Source organism: Grampus griseus (genome assembly GCF_964374135.1).
Source record: "Grampus griseus genome assembly, chromosome: 2".
Lineage (NCBI taxonomy): Eukaryota > Metazoa > Chordata > Mammalia > Artiodactyla > Delphinidae > Grampus > Grampus griseus.
The window spans coordinates 158,458,773-158,482,608 of NC_139018.1; the positions used below are offsets into that span (position 1 = coordinate 158,458,773).

Sequence of the window (23,836 nt, forward strand, 5' to 3'; positions counted from 1 at the left end):
CGTATTTTCATAGAAGTATGATAGTGTGACAAGTGAGTTTTAGAAATCGAATATATTACATTAGGATAAAATTCTATGAAGAAAATGGCACGGAAATACAAGTTCAAGATGAAAGGAATGATATGAAATTTCCAACTGTTAAAGAAGAGCGTGTTCATACATTTTTAAATGACTGCTGATGGTGGATTACCAAATCACCATGGTATTAAGATATTATTTGAAACATTTTTTAAAAGAGGGACAGTTTTATTTTAAAGTACCAATGTTTACATCAGAAATTACATCCTTTGATAGCATGAAAAATTGGTATGGTCAACATAAAAATGTTTAAAGGAGTTCATAGTTTTTAAAAGTTATTTTCCATGGTTTATAGCATGAAAATCAGCAGCATAAGAGCTTTAGGCTCCTACGGATTCTTCAATATCTCACTGCAAAAGCATCCCCTGTGGAAACTGGGAAGCTGTGGGGAGACACACAGTGACTGACGGGGAACTAGAGAGACAGGCACCCTAAACAGGGCACCCAGGACCATGATAAAGAGAACTGGGACCCTCACAGGCACAGGGTTTGGCTGCCTGCAAATGTCTGACTAAAGGAGAACTAAAAGGCTGGTCCTCTCATCATGCAGGAGTTCAACACTGCCAGGAACAAAAGCAGGACCCCAAAGAGAGGAAGGCCACAAAACGTTTCTCAATGTCAGTGTTTCTGAATGACTGTGCAAAGAAAACCAGAGCTCATATTTTAATTTCTGAATTTTAGTCTTTCTACTTTGGCTTCAAGTCATTCAAGGGACAAGTTGCTTTTATTCCTTTAAATATTTCAAGGAACTCCTGAAAAACACACAGATCACACATTCACATTCTCACACACACACACACACACACACACACACACACATAGGTTTTCATTTTTGTCCAACTTCTTTCTTAAAGCAAAGAACTTTTCTAAAAACCAAACTAATTAAAATAAAAAAAATACACTTTGACTGTTTTCTCCTAATACTTAAAAGAGTAGGCTCTCATGTCTTTGAAAACAGCAAATTAAAATGGAATAGAAAAGGAAAAGACAAAATCAACTGCAATTCTCCCCCACAAGCAGAAATGAGAGCACGAAAAGGCCAGGCTGAGCAGACTAATCTCTCACAGGCACCTCCTCTCCCACTACAAGGAGCCTTTGGTCCTTTCTTTGTTGAGTGGTTCTCATACAAAGAAAGTCCACACTGACATCTCATATGTGTGAGGAAATGACCGAGAGAGCAGTCCGTTGGGCTTGGGACAGGACCTCCCTAACTTCAGCCAGCTGGGGAGGTCTGATCAGGAACGCCTTCCGTGATCACAGTCAGCCCAGCCTAAATCTCTTTGCTATTCAGAGGGAAAAGGAACTTAACAGCCAGGAAGCTCCTAATGACTTAATGCAGGCACATCTAAAGCAGAATCACGGAACAGCTGGTGGCAGGGAGCGTGGCAGGCAGAGCCTGGCTGCCAGGCCGAGTGCTGAGGAAGGAAGGAGGACGAGGGTCTTCAGAGCAGAGAGCTGTGAAGGCCGTGGTCCGGGCGGAGCTGCCCCAGCATAACTGCCATGGCCCCATCCATGGTCTCCCACCCAGAAGCCTATCCTGAACTGCAAAGGAGCACATCGACCTCAAGAAGAGATCACCAGATTCAAATGAAAATGTGTGCTTATAAGCTCACATTACAACACTTCTTCCAAGGTTGGGGTCAGGGGGGCACAACTGGAGCACGTGGAACCCACAGGTTTTAACTGCTCTAGTACTCCTGGAAGTGGAGGGAGTGCTGCAATGGCAATGGAAGTTTACCCAAGTGAAGACAGATCACAATCAAATCAAGAATGTCTCCTGGCTTTGTCTTTTCCTTTCAACCACCTAGGGTGAACACATCCTCTGTATCAGGCAGAGCAAGGCAAAGGGATACTGAGATCCAATATCACACGTTCCGTTCCCTCCAGGAGCTCGTTGGTGATACACATGAGGAAATAGTTTTAAATACCACAATATGGTTCAGATATGAAGAAATATTCACAGGGTACCCTCAGGACCACTTAATCTAGCCTGAGGGGTCAAGAACACCTTCAAGGAGGAAGTGATAGCAGAAATGAGCCTTGAAGACTGAAGAGATGAGCTGTGTGGAAGACAGAAGGGAAAACCCAGCTAAACGCAAAGGAGCAGGGGGCGAGTGGCGCCCTGGGGTGCCGCAAGCGATCCAGCATGGCGGACACAGTGCAAAAGGAAACAGACTGGAAACGACGGCGGAGGACGGACCTCCAACGGCCTGTATATCACGCTAAGCCGTTTGGAGTTTAACATCAAGGCAACTGGGGAACCACAAAAAAATTTTAACAAGGAAGTGACATAATCAGATCTGATTTACAGAAAGTCTCTTCATCTAGCAGCAGCGTAGACACAGGACTGGGAAGGGAAAAGGTCAAAGGCCAGGCCACAGGCTGCAGCAGGAATCTAAGTGAGAAATTATGGACGGAGGTGGCAGCAACAGGCATGGGAAAGAGTAGTCAGATTAAGGTGACACTGAAGAGGTAAAAACTGATACACTTTCGATTAACCTGGATGCAATGGTGGCTGATAAATGTTTAACAGATGCCTTTTAAATAAAAGAAGAAGAAGAAGAATGCCCTGACTTGTAGCATTTGCCAATTTCCATGCTGTAAACACTGCCATCATGGCTGTTTTGAACTCCTGGCCTGCTGTCACTGATCCTGGAGCTGGAAGAAACGAGCATGGTCGGCTCCAGCACCACAGCCAGCAGGCAAGCACCAGAAGAGGGAAGGGCCTTCTCTGGTCTGGGGAGAGGGAAAGGCAGGAGGCAAACCCCAGTTACTAAGTTCTGTTTAGGACACACTGAGTTAGAGGAACCAAGAGCCTTCAGTGTAAAAGATGTCCAGCAGCCAGTTGGACAGACGGAGTTTGAATACTGCAGAGCAGTATCTGGCTGGACATTCTAGTTGACACGGAAGCCGCAAGGAGCTGTGCGCAGGCCAAAAAGATAAGAGGGTAAAAGCACATAACCCTAGAAAACACTAACATCAAAGGGATAAATGGAGAAGCTGATTAAGATGTCTGAGAAGCACCTTAAAGAAACAGGGGGTTTCTCAGGACCCATTTCCAAATAGCCAATTCTCTGTGATCAACTCACCAAAGCATGAAGTCTTTAAAGTTACCAAATTTACCTATTTTAAAAAAACCCATTTCTTTTCATCATCTATAAGGCAAGTGTTCATTAGTTGGACTTGTCTTCAGCAATACGGCCTGTGTGAGCAAGTGCCACACGAGAGCAGGAGCCACCGGAGGCCGTGTCCTCAGCAGCCTCAGCGGTCACGCCACAGAATGGGGGGAGGGAGGAGGAGGCCAGTGGGAAAGCAAAGGGAAAGGGAAGGAGGAGGCAGCTTTCACTCGGCGGGGCTTTCACTCGGCAGGTGGGAGACGGTGTCAGTTATTTTTCCTTTTCTTGTTTTTAACCTGTGAGACCCAAGTAGGTTTACACTGAAAGGAAAGAGCCAGCACTTGAGAAACTGAAGCAAAAAACAGAAGGATCAGAGTCACTGATACCCTGATGATCCAGGCAGGAGAGGAAGGGAACGAGAGGTGGAGCAGAGGTGAAGGGGAAGCTACACCTGGGGACGCTGTTAGGTCAGAGAATCCTGCCATCCCTCTCCCGGTGGCAACCAAGATATGTGTCATCTACTTAGAGGCTCTAATTCCATTCCACACAAATCTAGGTAGAAAAATTTCTGACTGATGTTGGTCTGTACCCTAAATTCACAGGAAGCAAGAACCAAATATGAAAATATGCCAGTCGTGTAACTTGTTTTCACAGCACTACATTCAGTGCAAAAAATTGCTTCTGATTCCCATTTTTCATTGTCCCAAACCCTCACCCCATCGCCACTTTCCTGCCTGGCAATACCTACCCCTCCCAATGGGCTCCCACTTCACCAGGTGAAGAAAAAATGTCTTGTTTTGTTTTTACCCAATACGTTCTAAACTTATTTCACAAGTATTTGATACCTACGATGACTTATTCTCACTCTTGGAAACACTGTTTTTTTAATAAATGCACCAAATTCTCTCAAATCAAGTCAGTGGCCTGCTTAATTAAAGAGCGCCAATATTATATCAGCATTATACTACATCAAAGTTGTCACCTAACCATAACTGAGGAGTTATCAGTTCTTATAAATGAACTTACTGTCTTAAATATGTTTATTTTTTAGTCAGTTTAGGACTCCGTCAAAATTAGAGCTGAGCAATTTGCCAAAAGAGTCAGGGCTAGAATCACTAGGGCTCCAGCACTGTAATATAACATCTTCATCACTGTATCATCATTTAACAAATTCCTCCCACTACTCTTTTTTTTTCTTTTTTTAAATTTATTTATTTTTGGCTGCGTTGGGTCTTCATTGCTGTGCAAAGTCTTTCTCTAGTTGTGGTGCTCAGGTTTCTCCTTGCGGTGGCTTCTCTTGTTGCACAGCATGGGCTCTAAGCGCACAGGCTCAGCAGTTGTGGTGCACGGGCTTAGTTGCTCCATGGCATGTGGGATCTTCCCGGACCAGGGATCGAACCTGTGTCCCCTGCACTGGCAAGCGGATTCTTAACCACTGCGCCACCAGGGAAGTCCCCTTCCGCTACTCTTTTCTACAGGAATCCAACTGAGAGACTGTGTTCACCATACTGTGTGTTTTCTCTCTCCTTTACAGTGAGATTAGCCAAGGGCTGAAAAGAGTGGAAAATCCCCCAGGAGAAATTCCATGCCACAGAACAAACTGGTTAGCAGGAGTCTGACAGAAAGAAAACATCTACCCCTAGTGTACAGGCTCAATTCGGTTCTCAAATGACACAACAGAGACAATGGCGCTTTAATTTAGGGTTATATTATACCTTCTTTTACATACTAATTCTTCTGATCTTTAGAGAATTTATGCAAAGATCAATTTTTAAAGGAAAATTTCTGATTCTCGGGGTAGAAACTACTTAGAACCAATCCAGCTGATTGGCAAAATGAGGACAGTTGCTTCAAACAGTAAATTCTAAAAGCATAACTATAAAATAAAGAAACCCCAAGGAAACCACCACCAAACAATATCCTTAGGGGTCACTAAAGGGGATTCTATTTTTATCCTGGGAAATCAAGACAGGCTAGTTGCCAACGTAAGTCTTCTTTAAAAAAAAAAAGAAAGAAGCATAAATATATCAGTAACCTACCGTCCGTCTGAGATTTACTGAGGAATATTGTGCTGGCCCGAGGATGGTCTGAAGGATTGAATTCCATGTTCAAATCTTTAAAGAAAGAAAAAGAAAATATATGAATATCCATCTGATAACTAAAGGGAGTCAAGATTTTCAATCTTAAATTACTAATACATTCAAGGATTCTGGAAAAAACCAACAGTTACTGTGCTAACAGATTCTTCTAGGTTCAACTGAGAACACTGCTATTTAGAAACTTGAGAAAGTCATACAAAAAATTAGACACTTGGCTGGAGATCTATTAGCCGAAAACTCCATTTTCTTTTTAAAAGTCTGCTCTGCACCCAGGATACTACAGAATAGCAGGACAAAGTCCTAACACGTAATTAAGGAGAGTTATGTGCTACAACTGACTCATCTAAACCCCCAGTTAAGCGAGTGATATTTCCTTGTTAAAGTGACTAAAACAGAATACATCAGCCAAATCAGCATCTACACACTCTGCTTAATCAAGACTGTCCTTTTCTGAAAACTTAATCCTTTAGCGCAAAAGCTCAAGTTGGCCATCTGTGGGCATAACCTGGGCCATGGATGTAAGTTTTGTTTGACTCATTCATTTTCTTTCCTTTGTAAAAAATTTGAGCCAATAGATAATGATTTTTACATTTCAAACACAGACCACAAAGGAAAAAAGAAGGTCTGTGTTTCCAGCTTCTCTTGAGAAATCAGATCATTGGCAACACCAGGCCCCACCACAGCAGTCACAACTGACAGGACCTGAGACCCCAGCGCCCCCAAGCGCCCAGTCCTCACCCTCTGCCTCACTTCGTACCCCTTCTTCCCCCACTGGCAAGTGGCTCTGTAATCCTGCCTTAGAACAGTCTCCAAGGGCTACAGGCTTGTCAGTCCAGTATAAACAATTAGAATCCGATCACAGAAGAGTTCTTCCAATTAAAACAAAAACAAAAAGATTCCACAGGGAAAGAATGGCTAAGCAAAACAAAAGAATAAAGTTAGAGGAGGGAAGAGAGAAGATCAAAAATAATGGAGGGACTTCCCTGGTGGCGCAGTGGTTAAGAATCCGCCTGCCAATGCAGGGGACACAGGTTCACGCCCTGGTCTGGGAAGATCCCACATGCTGCAGAGCAACTAAGCCCCTGTGCCACAACTACTAAACCTGCGCTCTAGAGCCCACGAGCCACAACTGCTGAGCCCACGTGCCGCAACTACTGAAGCCCATGTGCCTAGAGCCCGTGCTCTGCAACAAGAGAAGCCACCGCAATGAGAAGACCGCGCACCGCAACAAAGAGTAGCCCCTGCTCACCGCAACTAGAGAAATGCCCATGCGCAGCAACAAAGACCCAACACAGCCAAAAATAAATAAATAAATGAATAAATAAATTAAAAAAACAAAAAAAAAACCCGGAAAGTCAGAATGGTCTTCAAATCAGCTTCCAACATCAGAATGAAAACTATTTTGAGTTCCATTACTTCAGTAAATTTGCAAAGAAATCTAATCAACACCAATAAAACCAGATGGTATCTATCCTTAGTTTAATAGCTAATCCAGTCAAAGATAAAAGGAAAGAAAAAACAAGGATGGCCACATGTATCCAGGAGGCAACACCTGTCACAGAGACCCCTCGGCAGACCTCTGAGGTGAGGCCTCTTCCTACATCAGCCGATGGCTCGTTGCACTACAGCTGCTCACCTCCCGCTGGGGGCTTGAGGAAAGCGACATCTGAATCGCAAACGCTATCTTTATTATCTGGTCCTTCTTCTGTAACAAGTATTAAAGTTATATATAGTGGTTTCACAGCTGAAGGCATTAAGGGATTCTGATGGAAGGAGAAAGACAGAGGAAACAATTTTTCAAACTTGCTTCCATTTGTACTAGATAAAGTTAGGCCAGAAATTTCTGGTAAAAATGAGTCTGTGAGGAGCCTGACCAGAATGCTCGCTTATGTCCCGGGTGGTTTCCTGAATGGGTGACAGGCCAGGTATCATTTCTACCCATTCAATGATACAGAGCAAGTCAGGAAGAGTTCAGAGGAGCCTTCAAGCTCTGGGCTTGACGTGATGTCACAGATGAGGCGAGTGAGGCCAAGAGAGCTAAGTGTCGAGCGGGGTGATAACAGAACGTGGGTTGGGAGCTGTGGTCTCCAGCGGCAAGTCCAGAGTTTCCCCACCGTCCCTGTTAGGCCAGACCTTGCTCAGATCCCCAGTGCCCCAAAAGGACTGGAGCCTGGAACAGGAGGGAGGTAGAGGCTGATACGGAAGGAAATCCAGAAGCCCCTAAAGCTGGCTTCCAAGTTCTCCCTGGAATTTAAGTTTTAGGATCTAGATCCTAGATGAGATAACCAGGAAGTTTCCACAAAGAGAAAAATCAAGGACTTGTTTCTGGACACAGGGCAATGCAATGTTGCTGAGGGAAACAGATCATCAGTTAAATTTTATGTGAAAGCACATCCAAATGTTTACACTTGTTAGGGGGCAACATCTCATGAGCTGCCAGGACATTACTTACAAAAGGATTTAACAGCAAGTTGGTGTGCATTTTCTCCAATCCTAAGCAGATTCATATTCCATAACTGTGGCGTGCACAGTAAACCCTACGCCCAGGTGCAAGCCAACAGGCCAAGTTCCCAAGCTCGTGCAGGCCAGGCCTGAAGGGACAGAGTGCTCGGGGCGCCCTTGCTGTGAAGGAGGGCCAGCCACAGAGGCCGATTACCTAGCCTGACTTAAATATGCAAAATGGCACCAAACAAAGGTACAAGGAACTGCCAGGTGTTTCCTAAGACAGGGAGCAGCCCCAGACCTTGAAGAGAATACAGAAAGTTATTCACAGTGTGTGCTTTGGCAAGGGAACTCCAACTTTGGGGGGAACAAAAATGGGAAAAGGCAGCCTTCTCACAAGCCAAGCAAAATAAACCTGCTGTGTCACTCAAACTTACACTCCGAAGTCATGATAAACCGCTACTTTAGCCATGAAGAAATAAGTCCCCACGCTGCAGTCAGGGATCGGGCACAACAAACTAAACTGGAGCACATTCCGAGGAAGGCGACGCTCCCCGTTGGCTCAGGGATGCTTCTGAATTGCAAGAATTAAAAAGAAGAAATTCACAGGCTATTATGCTTAAAATTAGAGATTATGGATGAAATAAAGCACTCTGCTACAGTCGGTTCTGACAGTATAGTACCTATTTTGAAGTCACCACCATGTCAAGTACTCCTCCGCCCCCCAAGTCCCTCCTGGAGACTCCCAGTGCCCCAGCTCTCCCCCAGACGGGCCTTTCCAGAGCACACACAGCTCCCACCTGCCCCCATCGAGCTCCTGAAGTACCTGAGTACTAACCCACCCAGAAGAGGAGTAACTTATAAATTTTAAATATTTACTTGGCTGGGACTTCCCTGGTGGTACAGTGGTTGGGAATCCACCTGCCAGTGCAGGGGACACGTGTTCGAGCCCTGGCCCGGGAAGACCCCACATGCCGCGGAGCAACTAAGCCCGTGCGCCACAAACTACTGAGACTGTGCTCTAGAGCCCGCGAGCCACAACTACTGAAGCCCGCGCGCCTAGAGCCCGTGCTCTGCAACAAGAGAAGCCCCTGCTCTCCTCAACTAGAGAAAGCCTGCACGCAGCAACGAAGACCTGACGCAGTCAAAAACAAACAAACAAATAAGTAAATATTTACTTGGCTGTGTGCCATTTCAGTGTCGTATGAACAGACGTCACTGCCCTTACTGAAGAGTGAATCCCCATCCCTGAAAGACCCCGAGATGAGCTGGGTGGTGACACACATGGGGGCCAACAGCTCTGTAGGAAGGTCAGCACAGCCTACAGGATGACTTACAATTTAGTCACCACTAGTGCACAGGACCAGCTAGTGAACAATGAGGAAAGAAGATTCTGACCAAATCCTGCGAGAAAGAGAGTAGTGTGCTTAAAACAAAAGCACTCAGGGCTTCCCTGGTGGCGCAGTGGTTGAGAATCTGCCTGCTAATGCAGGGTACACGGGTTCGAGCCCTGGTCCGGGAGGATCCCACATGCCGCGGAGCAACTAGGCCCGTGAGCCGCAACTACTGAGCCTACGCGTCTGGAGCCTGTGCTCCGCAACAAGAGAGGCTGCGATAGTGAGAGGCCCGCGCACCCCGATGAAGAGTGGCCCCCACCTGCCACAACTAGAGAAAGCCCTCGCACAGAAACGAAGGCCCAACACAGCAAAAATAATTAATTAATAAACTCCTACCCCCAACATCTAAAAAACAAAACAAAACAAAAAAGCTCTCAAACAAAGCAATGGACTCTAAGAGTCAAAAATTTTACACTGCTTTTTTTTCCCCCTGGCAAGGCTATACAGTTGAATTCGGTTAAACTGAACTCTACGCCAGGCACTGTGTTCAGTCCTGCTGATACCAAAGACTACTTTGGCGTGGTAACCATGTCTGTGTCTTTACCCTTCCAGTTCTCCACACAAACTATCTCATGGTCATCAGAATGCATTCTTCATTTTCAAAGGGCTATAGTCAATTAATGGTGAGACAAAACATGTATTTAGATGCCTTCATAATGCATCACATGTTATTTCTGTCTCAGAGATGGCTTCATAATTAACTGTGGAGGGGTAAATGAGCATCCTATTAGATACCACGAATATCACCACTGGGGGGTGGTCAAGGCCAGTCCAACCTGCCACACTTTTCACTCATTCAACAAACCATCACTGAGCATCTTCTGGGTACCAGGTACTGCTGAGTTCCACATCCTGAAGATACAGAATTGAACAAAACAGATCAAGTCCCTGATCTAGTAGAGTATCCTTCTAAGCTGAAGGTGAGAAGTACCAGTAAAGAAAACAACAAGGATGGAAGACCATCAAGAATATAAATTCTAAAACCCACATCCGGAAAGCTGAAAGCTGAAAGCTGACAATCCTGGAGTTCTAGGAATCATTCATTCCCCAAGGAGAAGCTCAAATGGTGGAGTAAAAGTAACACGTTTTATAATGTGGAAGATCTAGATGTGATAAGATATATATATATGTGATATGTGATAAGATATATATAAGATCTGCTAGCTCTATGGCCTCGGGCAAACTGCCATCCTATTCCAGGTTTCATTCCCTCAGCTATAAAGCAGGTGAGTAACACCTTACCCGGAGGAGTGCTGTGAGAATAGCAGTTATGCAACAAAAAGCAATAAGCAGGACTCGCGCCACAAAATAGGAGCCCCATAAACAATGCTATTAAAATTTTAGGGTACTGATAAACAGTGTGCCCCAGCATCTGGCTCAGTGCTGAAGACACACGTCAAACCTGGAGACAGTTAAATGTGTTAAACCTCCGTCATCCAATCTCTGCTCCCTAAGGGGTCCTGACGTTCACAACTTCGGCATTCCCTGCTGGTGACAGAGGTCCTCCTACCTCTTACAATGACAAGATGATCCATCATGACAAGACAAACCAGCCTCTGAGGCGGGGGTACTTCAGCGAGAAAAGGCAGTTTTAGGAAATGTGACAGAATTCCTAGGGTTGACTTCAACCTAATGCTTAGGAAGCAGTTTGGAACCACTTCTTTATGCTGATGATACTTACTAAGACACATGTCAAATTAAAATACTAACAGAACATTCTAAGACTCTATTGCCAGACTATCAGGTGATAACAGAAATACTCAGTCACACTGCTTTCAGTCCATGTTTCAGCTAAGTAAAAGGCATGATAGGATTCCTTTAGTCAAAAGTGAAAATAAATCTAACAGCTGGGAACCTAGTGTAATTAACAATGCAGTCAGCCCTCCATGTCTGCACCCATGGGTTCAACCAACCTTTGGTCAAAAATAGTTGGAAAAAAAAATTCCAGAAAGTTCCAAAAAGCAAAACTTGAATTTGCCACACATAGGCAACTTCTTGTATAACATTTATATTGCATATTTACAATTAGTTATATAAAATTTAACATAGTATTAGGTATTGTAAGTAATCTAGAGAAGACAAAGTATACAGGAGGATGTGGTAGGTTACATGCAAATACTATGCCATTTTATATAAGGGACTTGAGCGTCCATGGATTTTGGAACCGATTCCCAGTGAATACCAAGGGATGACTATATTCTCCCATGCCACATAATGTAGTTTTTTCTGTCCTTTCCACAGATGTCACACCATTGTTCATCTCAGCTTCTAAAACAGCACCAATGCTATAAAAGATCCGTGTGATAAAATAATGCCTAAGATAAGTGGGAGTCATAATCCATCACTGATGGTTTGGAAATTTAGAAAAAAGGAAAACAGAACAGTGCAGCAAGGCCTAAACTGTGCTGGGTCTAATTTGGATAGACGAGGAAACATAAAAGACAACCTTTGGGGGTTCCCTGGTGGTGCAGTGGTTGAGAGTCCGCCTGCCGATGCAGGGGACACGGGTTCGTGCCCCGGTCCGGGAGGATCCCACATGCCGCGGAGCGGCTGGGCCCGTAAGCCATGGCTGCTGAGCCTGCGCGTCCGGAGCCTGTGCTCCGCAACGGGAGAGGCCACAGCAGTGAGAGGACCGCGTACCGCAAAAGGAAAAAAAAAAAAAAAAAAAAAAACAACCTGGGGCTTCCCTGGTGGCACAGTGGTTAAGAATCCGTCTGCCAATGCAGGGGACACGGGTTCAAGCCCTGGTCCGGGAAGATCCCACATGCCGTGGAGCAACTAAGCCCGTGCGCCACAACTACTGAGCCCGCGTGCCTAGAGCCCGTGCTCTGCAACGAGAAGCCACCGCAATGAGAAGCCTGCGCACCGCAACGAAGAGTAGCCTCTGCTTGCCTCAACTAGAGAAAGCCCACATGCAGCAACAAAGACCCAAGGCAGCCAAAAATAAAATAAATACATTTATTTAAAAAAAAAAAACAACCTGCAAAATCAGAGACTTCCTACCTCCTACCTCCTTTCTGTGCATTGCCAGCCCCAGATTGATCACTGTTCCAACAAATCATCCAAAAGATGGGCTGTTCACTTCGGCCTCGACAATCAGTGAGTAGAGCCCAAAGGATTCAAGGATCCTGTGATCCCTTGATAGTTTGGGGAACTCCGTGGTAGAAAGTCAACTTAGATTCGAAGGCCAACTGTGGTCAGCTAACAATCCCAAACTTAATCTTAAGATGATTCCATCAGGTCTGTTTCCTATCTGTAGACAAATATTTGACATGGTCATAATCTCAAACTTTTAATTTCAATTTTAGGTAGTCATATTGCTAAATGTGACTAGGGTCTGCAAAGCAATGATGAAAAATCAACAAATAACGCCTGTTAATTTTAAATGAGATTGGCTTACTTTTATTTTTTAGTCACTATTGACCCACTGCCTGAAAATCAGGGATTATCTCCATTCGTTAGGGCCAATGAGACCAAAATACAGAGCTTGGCCCCCTGGTTTGCTCCATGCAGTCGCCACCAGGCAAGCCCCAAACCCAGGCGCCCACATCAGCATCCCTGTTTATAACTTCTGTAGCTGGTGCCGTGGCAGCAAACTGCTGTTACTACAATTCCAGTTAATTCCAAAGCCATCTTTTGTACCCCCGCCCCCGCCACCGACTTCACGTTTATTCTTTACGATTCTTTACGATTATTCTAACACACTCAGACTGGGTTATTTTCCATTCTCACTCTCCACGTTGATCCGTGAGTACATGTCCCGGGGTGCACCCCTTTCAGCCTGGGTCTGCGCCGGGACGTATGTGTCTCTGTGTGCACCTCTCTGTGAACACACATCTGACTCCCATTCAGGTGCTCTCTGTCTGTCTCTCCATCTCCCTCTTTCCAACCTGTCTCTCAGTCTCTCTTCTACTCACTCTTTTTCTCTCCCCATATGTTTCCTCTGTCCGTCCCTCACCCTCTCTCCAGTCTTTCCACTGTCTCTTTCAAATATTCTGTGTTAACATGAACCAAAGGAGAGAAAGATCCTAACGTGTAAGACTGTTAAACGTTAAGACAGATTGTTCCACCAATGCAGCAGACTAGATGACCTAAAAGCTCTCACACTACAAGCACTTAGAAATGTGAGATAAAACATAAGACATCCATTTAAAAGCCTAGAGTGTGTAGCTAGGGAAATGGCCGGAGGCTCTAACCAAAAAGAGAACTGGAGTCTTCCGGCAGAACAAAGGCTTCCCAGCTTTGTGAGCTGGGTCTTGGGCTTCAACCAAGGTGACCACACGTCTTGGTTCACATCTATTACCCTGGTATAATTACTAATTCTATCCTCTTTACTTACAATGTCTTGATTTGGAAGTCACCTTGTTTTAATGTCCTGCAGGATAGGATATAAGCCAGTAGAGTGGATACAAGTTAGAAAAGATGCTTTTATATATGTCTGGAACCCTCGAAGAGCTACAATTACAACAAAAACTGAATTAGAAAAAAAAGTTATCTATGAACCCAGATGAAAAAGGAGCTGGGCCTCAGTGGGAGAAATGTCTCCCAGCACCCCAGTAACTGGTAACCACAGGTCTGTCTGTATCTCTAACATGGTTCTGGAGTTCCCCTCTACTCTGCACGTGTAGTGCAGGGAACCCTGTGACAAGAAATTTACACCAAACTGGTCACATGCCAGTGAGATCCCTGGGTGCCTGGCAGAAGTAACTGCAAACCGCTCTGGAGAAGCCTGCGTCCCTGAACCCCGCCAGACGATGCCCTCTGAAGACAGGCTCACCATCCCAAACGGCAAGACACAGAGGAAACGATCCATCACAAGCAAGGGTCAAGAGACACAACAAATGGCGAGACTGGCCCTAGAGAACCTGCGGTAACAGAGCTGGCTACAGACCATAAAATAAGCGTACATTGCAGTATTTAAAGTCCAGCAGAGAACAAGATAAAAAATGTACAGTTGAAAACTAGAAGACTGAATTCTGGTGAGCAAATCATGTTACTTCTCTGAGTCTCAATAAATAAGGATGATGGTAACAGGAACGCTCTGACAGGCCACTGGGTCCTGTGATGATCAGAGACAGTACACGGTAAAGCCAGTGGGATCCGGGGGCCCCACCTAAAGGCTGAGTGGGGTCTTCATCCCCTCCAGTCAGTACCAACTGAGGACAGGAACCCTGTGTACAAAGTCCAAATGCTCAACAATAATTAACAAACAAGCTGAATAATGGAAATACATAAAAGAATGATCAAGTGAAGTAGCTCTTTTCAGCTTTTTTAAAAAGGAAAGAAAAAGGAAAAGAAAAACTGGCAAGGACCAAGCATCAACTCATATGTAGATTAATTCAAAAAGAATCTCCTAGCAACCAGATCCTCCTGAGGCATGAATTAGCGCTATCACTGAAACAGGAAAAACATCACTTGGAACGTTGATATTTTAGTATCAGGCAAATAACTAGGTCTAGTATGGGCAACACTGATAAAATTGGCTATTGCAGACAATTAAAAAGTGTCCAAAATGACACCCTGAAAGCTAGGAGAGACACCTGAGTCCCCATTATTACTTTATTGAACAGTTGACAAATCTTTATATTGAGAATCAACTCGACGTGTGCAAGAAATACAATGCGAAAGCCCCTGCGGCCCCCCAGTGTTTAGGTCTGGGGGTGGGGGAAGCAGACAGGCTGGGGCAGTGACAAGTGTTCTGCTAGGGGCAGTGCCATGGAGAGCCCAAGAGAGAGCTGAGGCTGCTGGGAAGCAAGTTACATTGCGTGTAGAGTGAGGGGTGGGGGGAGAGGGGGGCGCTGGGGATAAAAACATACACGCACAAAGAACATTCAGCCCACAAAAAAGGTTTACTTATGCATTTTAGAAGCAGGCGGGATCGAATAACATCAGGGACAAAGTTACTAATGTTGAGATTTCCCATTAACAAATCAGACATTATTTCCTCTTTCAAACACAAAACCACTGAAAGCCCATACTTGCCACAAAGAACACAGAACACAAGCAAGAGGGTGGCAAGAGATCCTCAGATCAAATTCTCACCAAGTAACACCAAGTGTTCCCCCAAAGGCAGCCACCACCAGCCATGTAAATGAGGGTTACACCCGAAGCAGATGAAGAAAGTGCTAAAAACAGAAATCACAGCTATGTAAATCAGGAATTATCTGAAAGCACTTAAAGAAACTAAATAAAACAAATAAAAAACTAAAACAAGATTATAAAAGGATATCACACCAAAGACAGGAAAATAGAAGATACAATTCAGGAGACATACAGTGGAACCTACGTGTGAGAAAACCTGTTGGGTGGGTGACACACCAGGATGTGGGCACCAGGGTGCAGCACCCCAGGACTGTCAGAGGGGAGAGGAACGACCTGGCCCCTACTTGAGTCAGACAGCACAACAGAACGGATGACAGAGGAAGAGCAACTCCACCTCTGTTACAGCCACTTCTATCCCGCAGGATCTGAAGATTGTTTTCTCCGTCCCAATGTGTCATCTAGAGCACTTCTATGATTCCTGGCGGTCAAATTCATAGTCACGTCTGCAAGTGAGATCATCACCCATCGGTATTTTCCTCACTTTCAGACCTGATATATAGCTTATATTTTAGGAAGAAAAGGTTAAATCTAGAATTTACCTCCTACCTCAACCTACAACTACAACCTGCCTTTTGAACATCCCGATTCTGGGGGAAATAGAAAGAAAGGGAATACTGTGGCCTCTGAGGGTCACCTCAGACACAAGGAAATGGGATGCATAACTAACGATAAAATCTGAGATGCAACTGCCAAGGCAGAGTCGTTCTGCATTTAATCAAGTCTGTCAAGCTTCAGAGGGATGGATAACAGGCAGCCAGATGGACAAGATTTGCATTCAGAAAAGCCGCACCGGAAGATCCAAATGAATGTGCCTCAGAATCCTGCCATCAGACCTCCTGCCTGGTTTAATAAAACTTGAATTTAAACAATCACAAAACCAAAAAGGTTTAAACAATCCATTTCGTTTCTAAAGCTGAATCAATACTAAGGCAGTGAGCCCAGCATGAGAGAAGCTCGGTGCTAACTCTCTTCTGCTCCATTTGAGTGCTCAGCCCTGCTGCACATCTGGCTCCGGTCCAGGCTGCACAGAGACACGGAGAGGACGGGAACGCACATGTCTTCCTTCCAAAACTATCTGGCGAATGGTGAATGCAACTTTACAACCCTGAGCACGTGCTGAGTGCAAGCATACACACGCCAGGGTACACGACAACTCTTACTCCTCTGCAAAACCTGAGACACCTAGCCAAGGAGGACATGCAGCCAAGGACCTACCTAGTCTGCCATTAAAACGGTCACCATGACTGCAAAAGAGAAATGAGGCAGATGTACTCAGGTTCCCTGGCTTGTTAATCTAGTAAACAGTGTTCAATAAGATGGCACAAAGCCAGGGGCTCAGTACTAATCCTGGACCCTCTCCTCTCAAGACCTGGTGAGAGACCAGAGGGAGGGAGCCAGGCACTGCCGCTGAGCTCCAGGCTCCAGGGCCTGCCCAACGTCCTCAGGCCCAAGTGGAGGAGTAGAGGAGTAGAGGCAGCGGCCCGGGTGCTGGGCCTCCTCTCTGTGCTGGCAGCTCAGCGGCGACCCCATGGGGAGCACAGTGGGAGCAGGCCCTCTGGTAGGTTCCTTGTGATGGAGAAGAGGAGGGAAGAATGCCACATATATTCCATTTTTTCCTACCACAATCTACCAGGTTTGGTGAAATTTGATTTTTTAAAAATATTTATTTGGTTCGTCGGGTCTTAGTCTTTAGTTGCGGCATGCAAACTCTTAGTTGTGGCATGTGGGATGTAGTTCCCTGACCGGGGACTGAACCCAGGCCCCCTGCGCTGGGAACGCAGAGTCTTAGCCACTGGGCCACCAAGGAAGTCCCGTGAAATTTGGTTTTTAAGCCAATACTTTTCTCAGCATTCCAAGAAATCCATGGATCAATAAATATATCCTTGCTTTCTATTTTTGAATTTCAGTCAGCCAATGTCACTATGTTGAAAATAGGAAACGTCACTTGTCTGCATGATTCAATGAACTGTCCTTTGAGAAGAGAAAAATACTACCAGGGATTAGCTTGGATTTCAGTGATGCCTTCACCTGGTGGGGGGAAGAGGTATTTTCTTCCATAATTAGAATGTCCAAGAGAGTTCACTGAAATGTCATCCTGCCATGGTTACTATATCCAATGGAAGGGGAGAGTCTGCAGCTACATCAGGCCCTTTGAAACCCTTGGGTAAAAGAGTCACCAATATCATCCTTCTGAGGAGTTAAGAGTGATGCAAGGTTGTGTGTAAGTCACTGCCAGCCTCCTCCTCACAGCGCCCAGTGGCCCGCCTCTGATCCCAGCAGGCTCGAGGTGCACAGCACCCCTCCCTCCATCCGGCCAGCAAGCAAAGGGCAAGGTTGTGAGGGGCTGAGAGAGGCGGGCAGACTGGCATCTCCAGCCAACCCTCCTCCAGGCCGCTCTGCAGATGTCCTGTGCAGGCTGCTGTGCAGACGTCCTTCAGTCTTGGGATTCTACCCTAGTGAGAGGATCTCACATGCAGACAAGGCTTTAAGCCCGAAGATGTTCATTACTGCATTATGTATAATAGGAAAAAGAAAACTGTAAATAACCTAAATGTTCGGTAATAAGGGACTGAATAGCTAGGTGGCAAATCTACTATAAGGAAAAATGTGTAGCTATTAAAATAATAATAAATAAATATTTATAAAAAGCTCACACATTTGTAATTGGGGAAATACTTCTATTTATCACGCTAAGTGAAAAGGAAGATACAAAATTTTGTACACAGTGTCACCACAATTATATGCTATACAGGTTTGGGTTTTATTGTTTTGGTGGTGGTGGTTTCATTTTAAATAAATTCAGCTTTTAAAAGTACTAGAAGAAACTACACAAAAATGTTCACAGTACTTCTTTTGTATAAAGCAAGCACAGGAGCTTCTTCTCTCTCTCTCTCTCTTTTTTTTTTTTAAACTCTTCTATATGTTCCAGTTTTTCTCTGTGGGCATATTTATTTTGCACATTCAAAATGGAGAGAGTGTTAGAGCTTCCCTTTCTAAGTATACCAGTGCTACAGAGTTTTCAATCCTACCATTAAATTTCCAACCTCAAAACGTATGGACACCAAGGAGGGAAAGGGGGCAAAGGGCGGGTAGGGTGGGATGAACTGAGAAATTGGGACTGACATATATACACTAATATGTATAAAATAGATAACTAATGAGAACCTGCTGTATAGCACAAGGAACACTACTTCACTTGGCTGTACTGTAGAAACACAACTTTGTAAAACAACTATACCCCAATTAAAAAAAAAATTTCCAACCTCAAAGAACAAAGAAATTTACTCTAAAATGGTGGAAACTTCAGCAGTCATTTAGATGGAAAAGAGAGTTGATAGAACTTCATACCATGAAATGGGAAGACAAACATTAAAAATTAAACAAGTAAAGATTATATTTATTTACTGCTGAATAGGAATATTGTTTCATTCCAGATAAGCAAGGTTATGCTTGGTTTAAGGAAGACCAATACTACTGCAGAGCTGATACAAACTATAGGGCTATTTTGGTATCTGAGAAGGAGGGGAAAAGTCTGCATGTCATTTCTCATTTCAGCAGCATTTAACCTAAAGGTATATGCAGAGACAAACAGACTGTCTCAGTCATAGAACAAATTAATAATCACACAAGTCGCTCTGATCACTCTGAGCCTCAAATGTGGACTGCAGTACAAACTGTTCTCGGAGGCCACTTTCAACATCACTGCCAACAGCTGCACCTTCAATATGCAAAATCATTATTTACCATCTTTTCTCTTGACACTCAACAAGACAAGTTCTATCCTATTCTTTCACCTGTCCCCTATATAAATTAATTCTTGTAGGAACACAGAAATTATTAAACTAATGAATAAGACAAAGTATCAGTCTACTCTTGAGATACATTACTATTCGAACTATTAAAGAATTAAAAAGGGAAGACAGTATCTTATTAAACACTGCACTGTAATACAGAGCTGAAATAAAACTATCAAAATGAGTGAAAGAGAGTGGCAGAGGGCACTGCACCCAAGTTGCCGTGGGATGGACACAGGTGTTCCAGAGGGCGATGCCTGCCTGCTGGGGGTGAGGGTGGGAAGGGGAAGGTGTGCACTGACCGCTCCCCTGCCCAGGCCATCCTCGGGTGAGTCAGTAGCGACTCAGGCCTGTGCTTGGGGAGTGCATGGCCCTGGGTAACAGGTCCAGCCCTGGGCTGACCCAAGATCTATGAGGGACAGGCCTCAGGAAGCCCCTGGGTGTGCCCGTGTCTGCTCTCAACTCACACCATAAAATGTCATTTCTAAAACCTAACCACCTCCACAGAGTGCCTTTCAGAAGGGACCCTACGAGGGGGCCAACAAAAGTGGAAGCCAATCAAACACAACCTGCCAGACAAGTACTCTTCCATTTGTTCAGCACAGCCTTATTACCCTGGCTGCGCTCTGATATCAAAAACATCTTAGACTAATCTGATTTTCTAGTTAGTTTAAGAAGAAATGGAGGGCTTCCCTGGTGGCGCAGTGGTTAAGAATCCACCTGCCAATTCAGGGGACACGGGTTGGAGCCCTGGTCCGGGAAGATCCCACATGCCGTGGAGCAACTAAGCCCGTGCGCCACAACTGCTGAGCCTGCGCTCTAGAGCCCGCAAGCCACAACTACTGAGCCCGCGAGCCACAACTACCGAAGCCCGCACACCTAGAGCCTGTGCTCCGCAATAAGAGAAGCCACTGCAGAGAGAAGCCCGCGCACCGCAACGAAGAGTAGCCCCCGCTCGCCACAACTAGAGAAAGCCCGCACACAGCAATGAGGACCCAACACAGCCAAAAATAAATAAAATAAAATAAAATAAATTTATCATAAAAACAACAAGAAATGGAAAATTACCAACTCATTCTGAATCTAAGGCTCTTGGTAACAGTTACAATTTCCCAAGCACACACACAAAAAGCTGAGAATACAGCCAGCTCTGAGCCTACCAAGCAAAACCACTACGCCCAGGCAGCTAAGCCACCTGTGAAGCAGCAAATCACTCTTCTTTCCTTCTCTCAAATTCATTCTTGTTTAGAGCAGGAGAAGTAGGGGGAGAAGATTACTTCACAATGTATATAAACACACAAGCTAATTCTGGGTCTTCTTTAAGCCGTTATCAGTAGCACCTCCTACATATTACACTCTTTTAGAAAATATTAATTAGCAGGAAGTATAAAATGTTATTTGATATAAACGTGCAGTAAATAGGTAAATTTTTTAAAAACAAAGAACCTGCAGATCATAATTACAAGAATCATCTTAAATAAATAAATGGAATGGGGTTAATTTTAAAACCAAAGGATTTTATAGCTGAGACGCCCCACCCCTGCCACCATCTTTTTAAACAAAGGAGAAGAGGCCCGGAGGAAGTCTCTCTCCAAGGTCACAGCAAGTGAGGACTAGTGTGCAGACCCCAAGCCCGATGCTCTCTCACACTAGGCTCCCTTCAGCAGCAGAATCTGCTTTAGACAAGAAATTCGACCCCGTGCATTTAATAGTGCCATTCTCCAAAGCAAAGGACAGAGAGAAAAGGAAGAAAATTAAGGAGGATGAACTTCCACTATATTTAAAATAGACATCTCTTACTAAGAAATACCGATTTATAAAATGCAAAAAATAAACAAGAAACCTCCCAGTAATACCTCCTGACAGCTCCATCTCCAGTATGCAGGATTTAAAGAGGCAGCTCTGAAGCCCCGGACCCCTGACAAGATACCCTCCCCAAGATCCCGCAACCCCAGCGCCACCATCTTCCACAGAAAAATCCCTCCACTCCTGTTTGCTTGCCTCAGTCAACTCAGGAAGCCTGCAGCTCCCAGGCCGCCCTCACTATCCCCTCTCAGCCCCAGAAGGCCCCACACCACCGCCACTGTCTGGCAGCTCCCAACTCCCAAAACACACGTCCTTCCTCAGCAAAATGCCCTGTGTGTGCTCCCACACCTCCCCGCTCTGAGCACCACGTCCCTACACTGTCGGGGGTCTTCTCTGGAGCCTCGCTGTCCCCTTCGAAAACAATTCCTTCTCCCCTCTGGCCCTACCCAGCACCCCCAGCTGCCCTCTCTCCCTGGGTACTTCACCATAATATCTAGGGATTTCAACATCTAGCTAAGCGAACCTTCTACTCCCTTGACCTCCTGTCCTCTGTGACCTTGTCCTCACCTGACCCTGGGCTCCTGTCCCCATGGTTACCCACCCCAGACCTGTGGTCACTAGTAACAACACTCCTTGATCTCAAGGCCAAGCAGCCGACTCCACCCACTGCCTCCCACCTTCCCAGCTAACTCCCTCTGCCACACCAACCCCTTCACCTCTCAACACATCAAGACCATATGCACTATCTTGAGAACGAAAAATGGAGCCGGAGGAATCAGGCTCCCTGACTTCAGACTATACTACAAAGCTACAGTAATCAAGACAGTATGGTACTGGCACAAAAACAGAAAGATAGATCAATGGAACAGGATAGAAAGCCCAGAGATAAACCCACACACATATGGTCACCTTATCTTTGATAAAGGAGGCAAGACTATACAGTGGACAAAAGACAGCCTCTTCAATAAGTGGTGCTGGGAAAACTGGACAGGTACATGTAAAAGTATGAAATTAGAACACTCCCTAACACCATACACAAAAATAAACTCAAAATGGATTAAAGACCTAAATGTAAGGCCAGACACTCTAAAACTCTTAGAGGAAAACACAGGAAGAACACTCTATGGCATAAATCACAGCAAGAACCTTTATGACCCACCTCGTAGAGAAATGGAAATAAAAACAAAAATAAACAAATGGGACCTAATGAAACTTCAAAGCTTTTGCACAGCAAAGGAAACCACAAACAAGACCAAAAGACAACCCTCAGAATGGGAGAAAATATTTGCAAATGAAGCAACTGACAAAGGATTAACCTCCAAAATTTATAAGCAGCTCATGCAGCTCAATATCAAAAAAAACAAAGAACCCAATCCAAAAATGGACAGAAGACCTAAACAGACATTTCTTCAAAGAAGATATACAGATTGCCAATAAACACATGAAAGAATGCTCAACATCATTAATCATTAGAGAAATGCAAATCAAAACTACAATGAGATATCATCTCACACCAATCAGAATGGCCATCATCAAAAAATCTAGAAACAATAAATGCTGGAGAGGGTGTGGAGAAAAGGGGAACCCTCTTGCACTGTTGGTGGGAATGTAAATTGATACAGCCACTATGGAGAAGAGTATGGAGGTTCCTTAAAAAACTACAAATAGAACTACTATACGACCCAGCAATCCCACTACTGGGCATATACCCTGAGAAAACCATAATTCAAAAAGAGTCATGTACCAAAATGTTCATTGCAGCTCTATTTACAATAGCCAGGACATGGAAGCAACCTAAGTGTCCATCAACAGATGAATGGATAAAGATGTGGCACATATATACAATGGAATATTACTCAGCCATAAAAAGAAACGAAACTGAGTTATTTGTAGTGAGGTGGATGGACCTAGAGTCTGTCACACAGAGTGAAGTAAGTCAGAAAGAGAAAAACAAATACCGTATGCTAACACATATATATGGAATCTAAGAAAAAAAAAAAAAACAAGGTCATGAAGAACCGAGGGGCAAGACGGGAATCAAGACACAGACCTACTAGAGAATGGACTTGAGGATATGGGGAGGGGGAAGGATAAGCTGTAACAAAGTGAGAGAGTGGCATGGACATATATACACTACCAAACGTAAAATAAATAGCTAGTGGGAAGCAGCCGCATAGCACAGGGAGATCAGCTCGGTGCTTTGTGACCACCTAGAGGGGTGGGATGGGGGGGTGGGAGGGAGGGAGACACAAGAGGGAGGGGATATGGGAACATATGTATATGTATAACTGATTCACTTTGTTATAAAGCAGAAACTAACACACCATTGTAAAACAATTATACTCCAATAAAGATGTTAAAAAAATTTTTTAAAAAAAAGACCATATGCACTGATTCTACTCCCTTTCTGCTGTCTTCACCCCTTCCCTGTCCTCCCTTCCTTCTTTTTTTTTTTTAATAAATAAATTGATTGACTGATTGATTGCTGCATTGGGTCTTTGTTGCTGTGCGCGGGCTTTCTCTAGTTGCGGCGAGCGGGCGCTCCTCTTCGTGGCGGTGCGCAGACTTCTCACTGCAGTGGCTTCTCCTGTTGCCGAGCACGGGCTCTAGGCGCAAGGGCTTCAGTAGTTGTGACACGCAGGGTCAGCAGTTGTGGCTTGTGGGCTCTGTTGCTCTGTGGGCATGTGGGATCTTCCGAGACCAGGGATCGAACCCGCGTCCCCTGCATTGGCAGGCGGATTCTTAACCACTGCGCCACCAGGTAAGTCCCTCTTCCTTCCTTCTTTATCCAGCTCGGGGTGGACAACTCATGGTCATCATGGCTCCCTGGTATACTTCCTTGCCACCGTGCCCTTCCACCCTCTGAAGAACTCTCTGGTAAACCCCAGAGCAGGTTCAATCCAGCTCTTCGCCTCCTCCACCTCTGCCCCAGCAGCTGTTCCCAGCCCCAGGTGCAGGAAAATGCAGAGCCCAGTGGCTGGTCTCACTTTAAATTCTTGACA

At 44.9% G+C, this 23,836-nt stretch overlaps 1 protein-coding gene across 1 annotated transcript in view; it reads right to left on the reverse strand.

The window, feature by feature from the left end:
- The window catches only part of CCNY (cyclin Y), a 125,496-nt gene that overhangs the window by 25,848 nt on the left and 75,812 nt on the right, over positions 1–23,836 (reverse strand). The window contains exon 2 of the mRNA XM_082647349.1: positions 5,234–5,308. Within this exon, the coding sequence (XP_082503475.1) occupies positions 5,234–5,308 (75 nt within the window). The remainder of the gene's footprint in view (positions 1–5,233; positions 5,309–23,836) is intronic.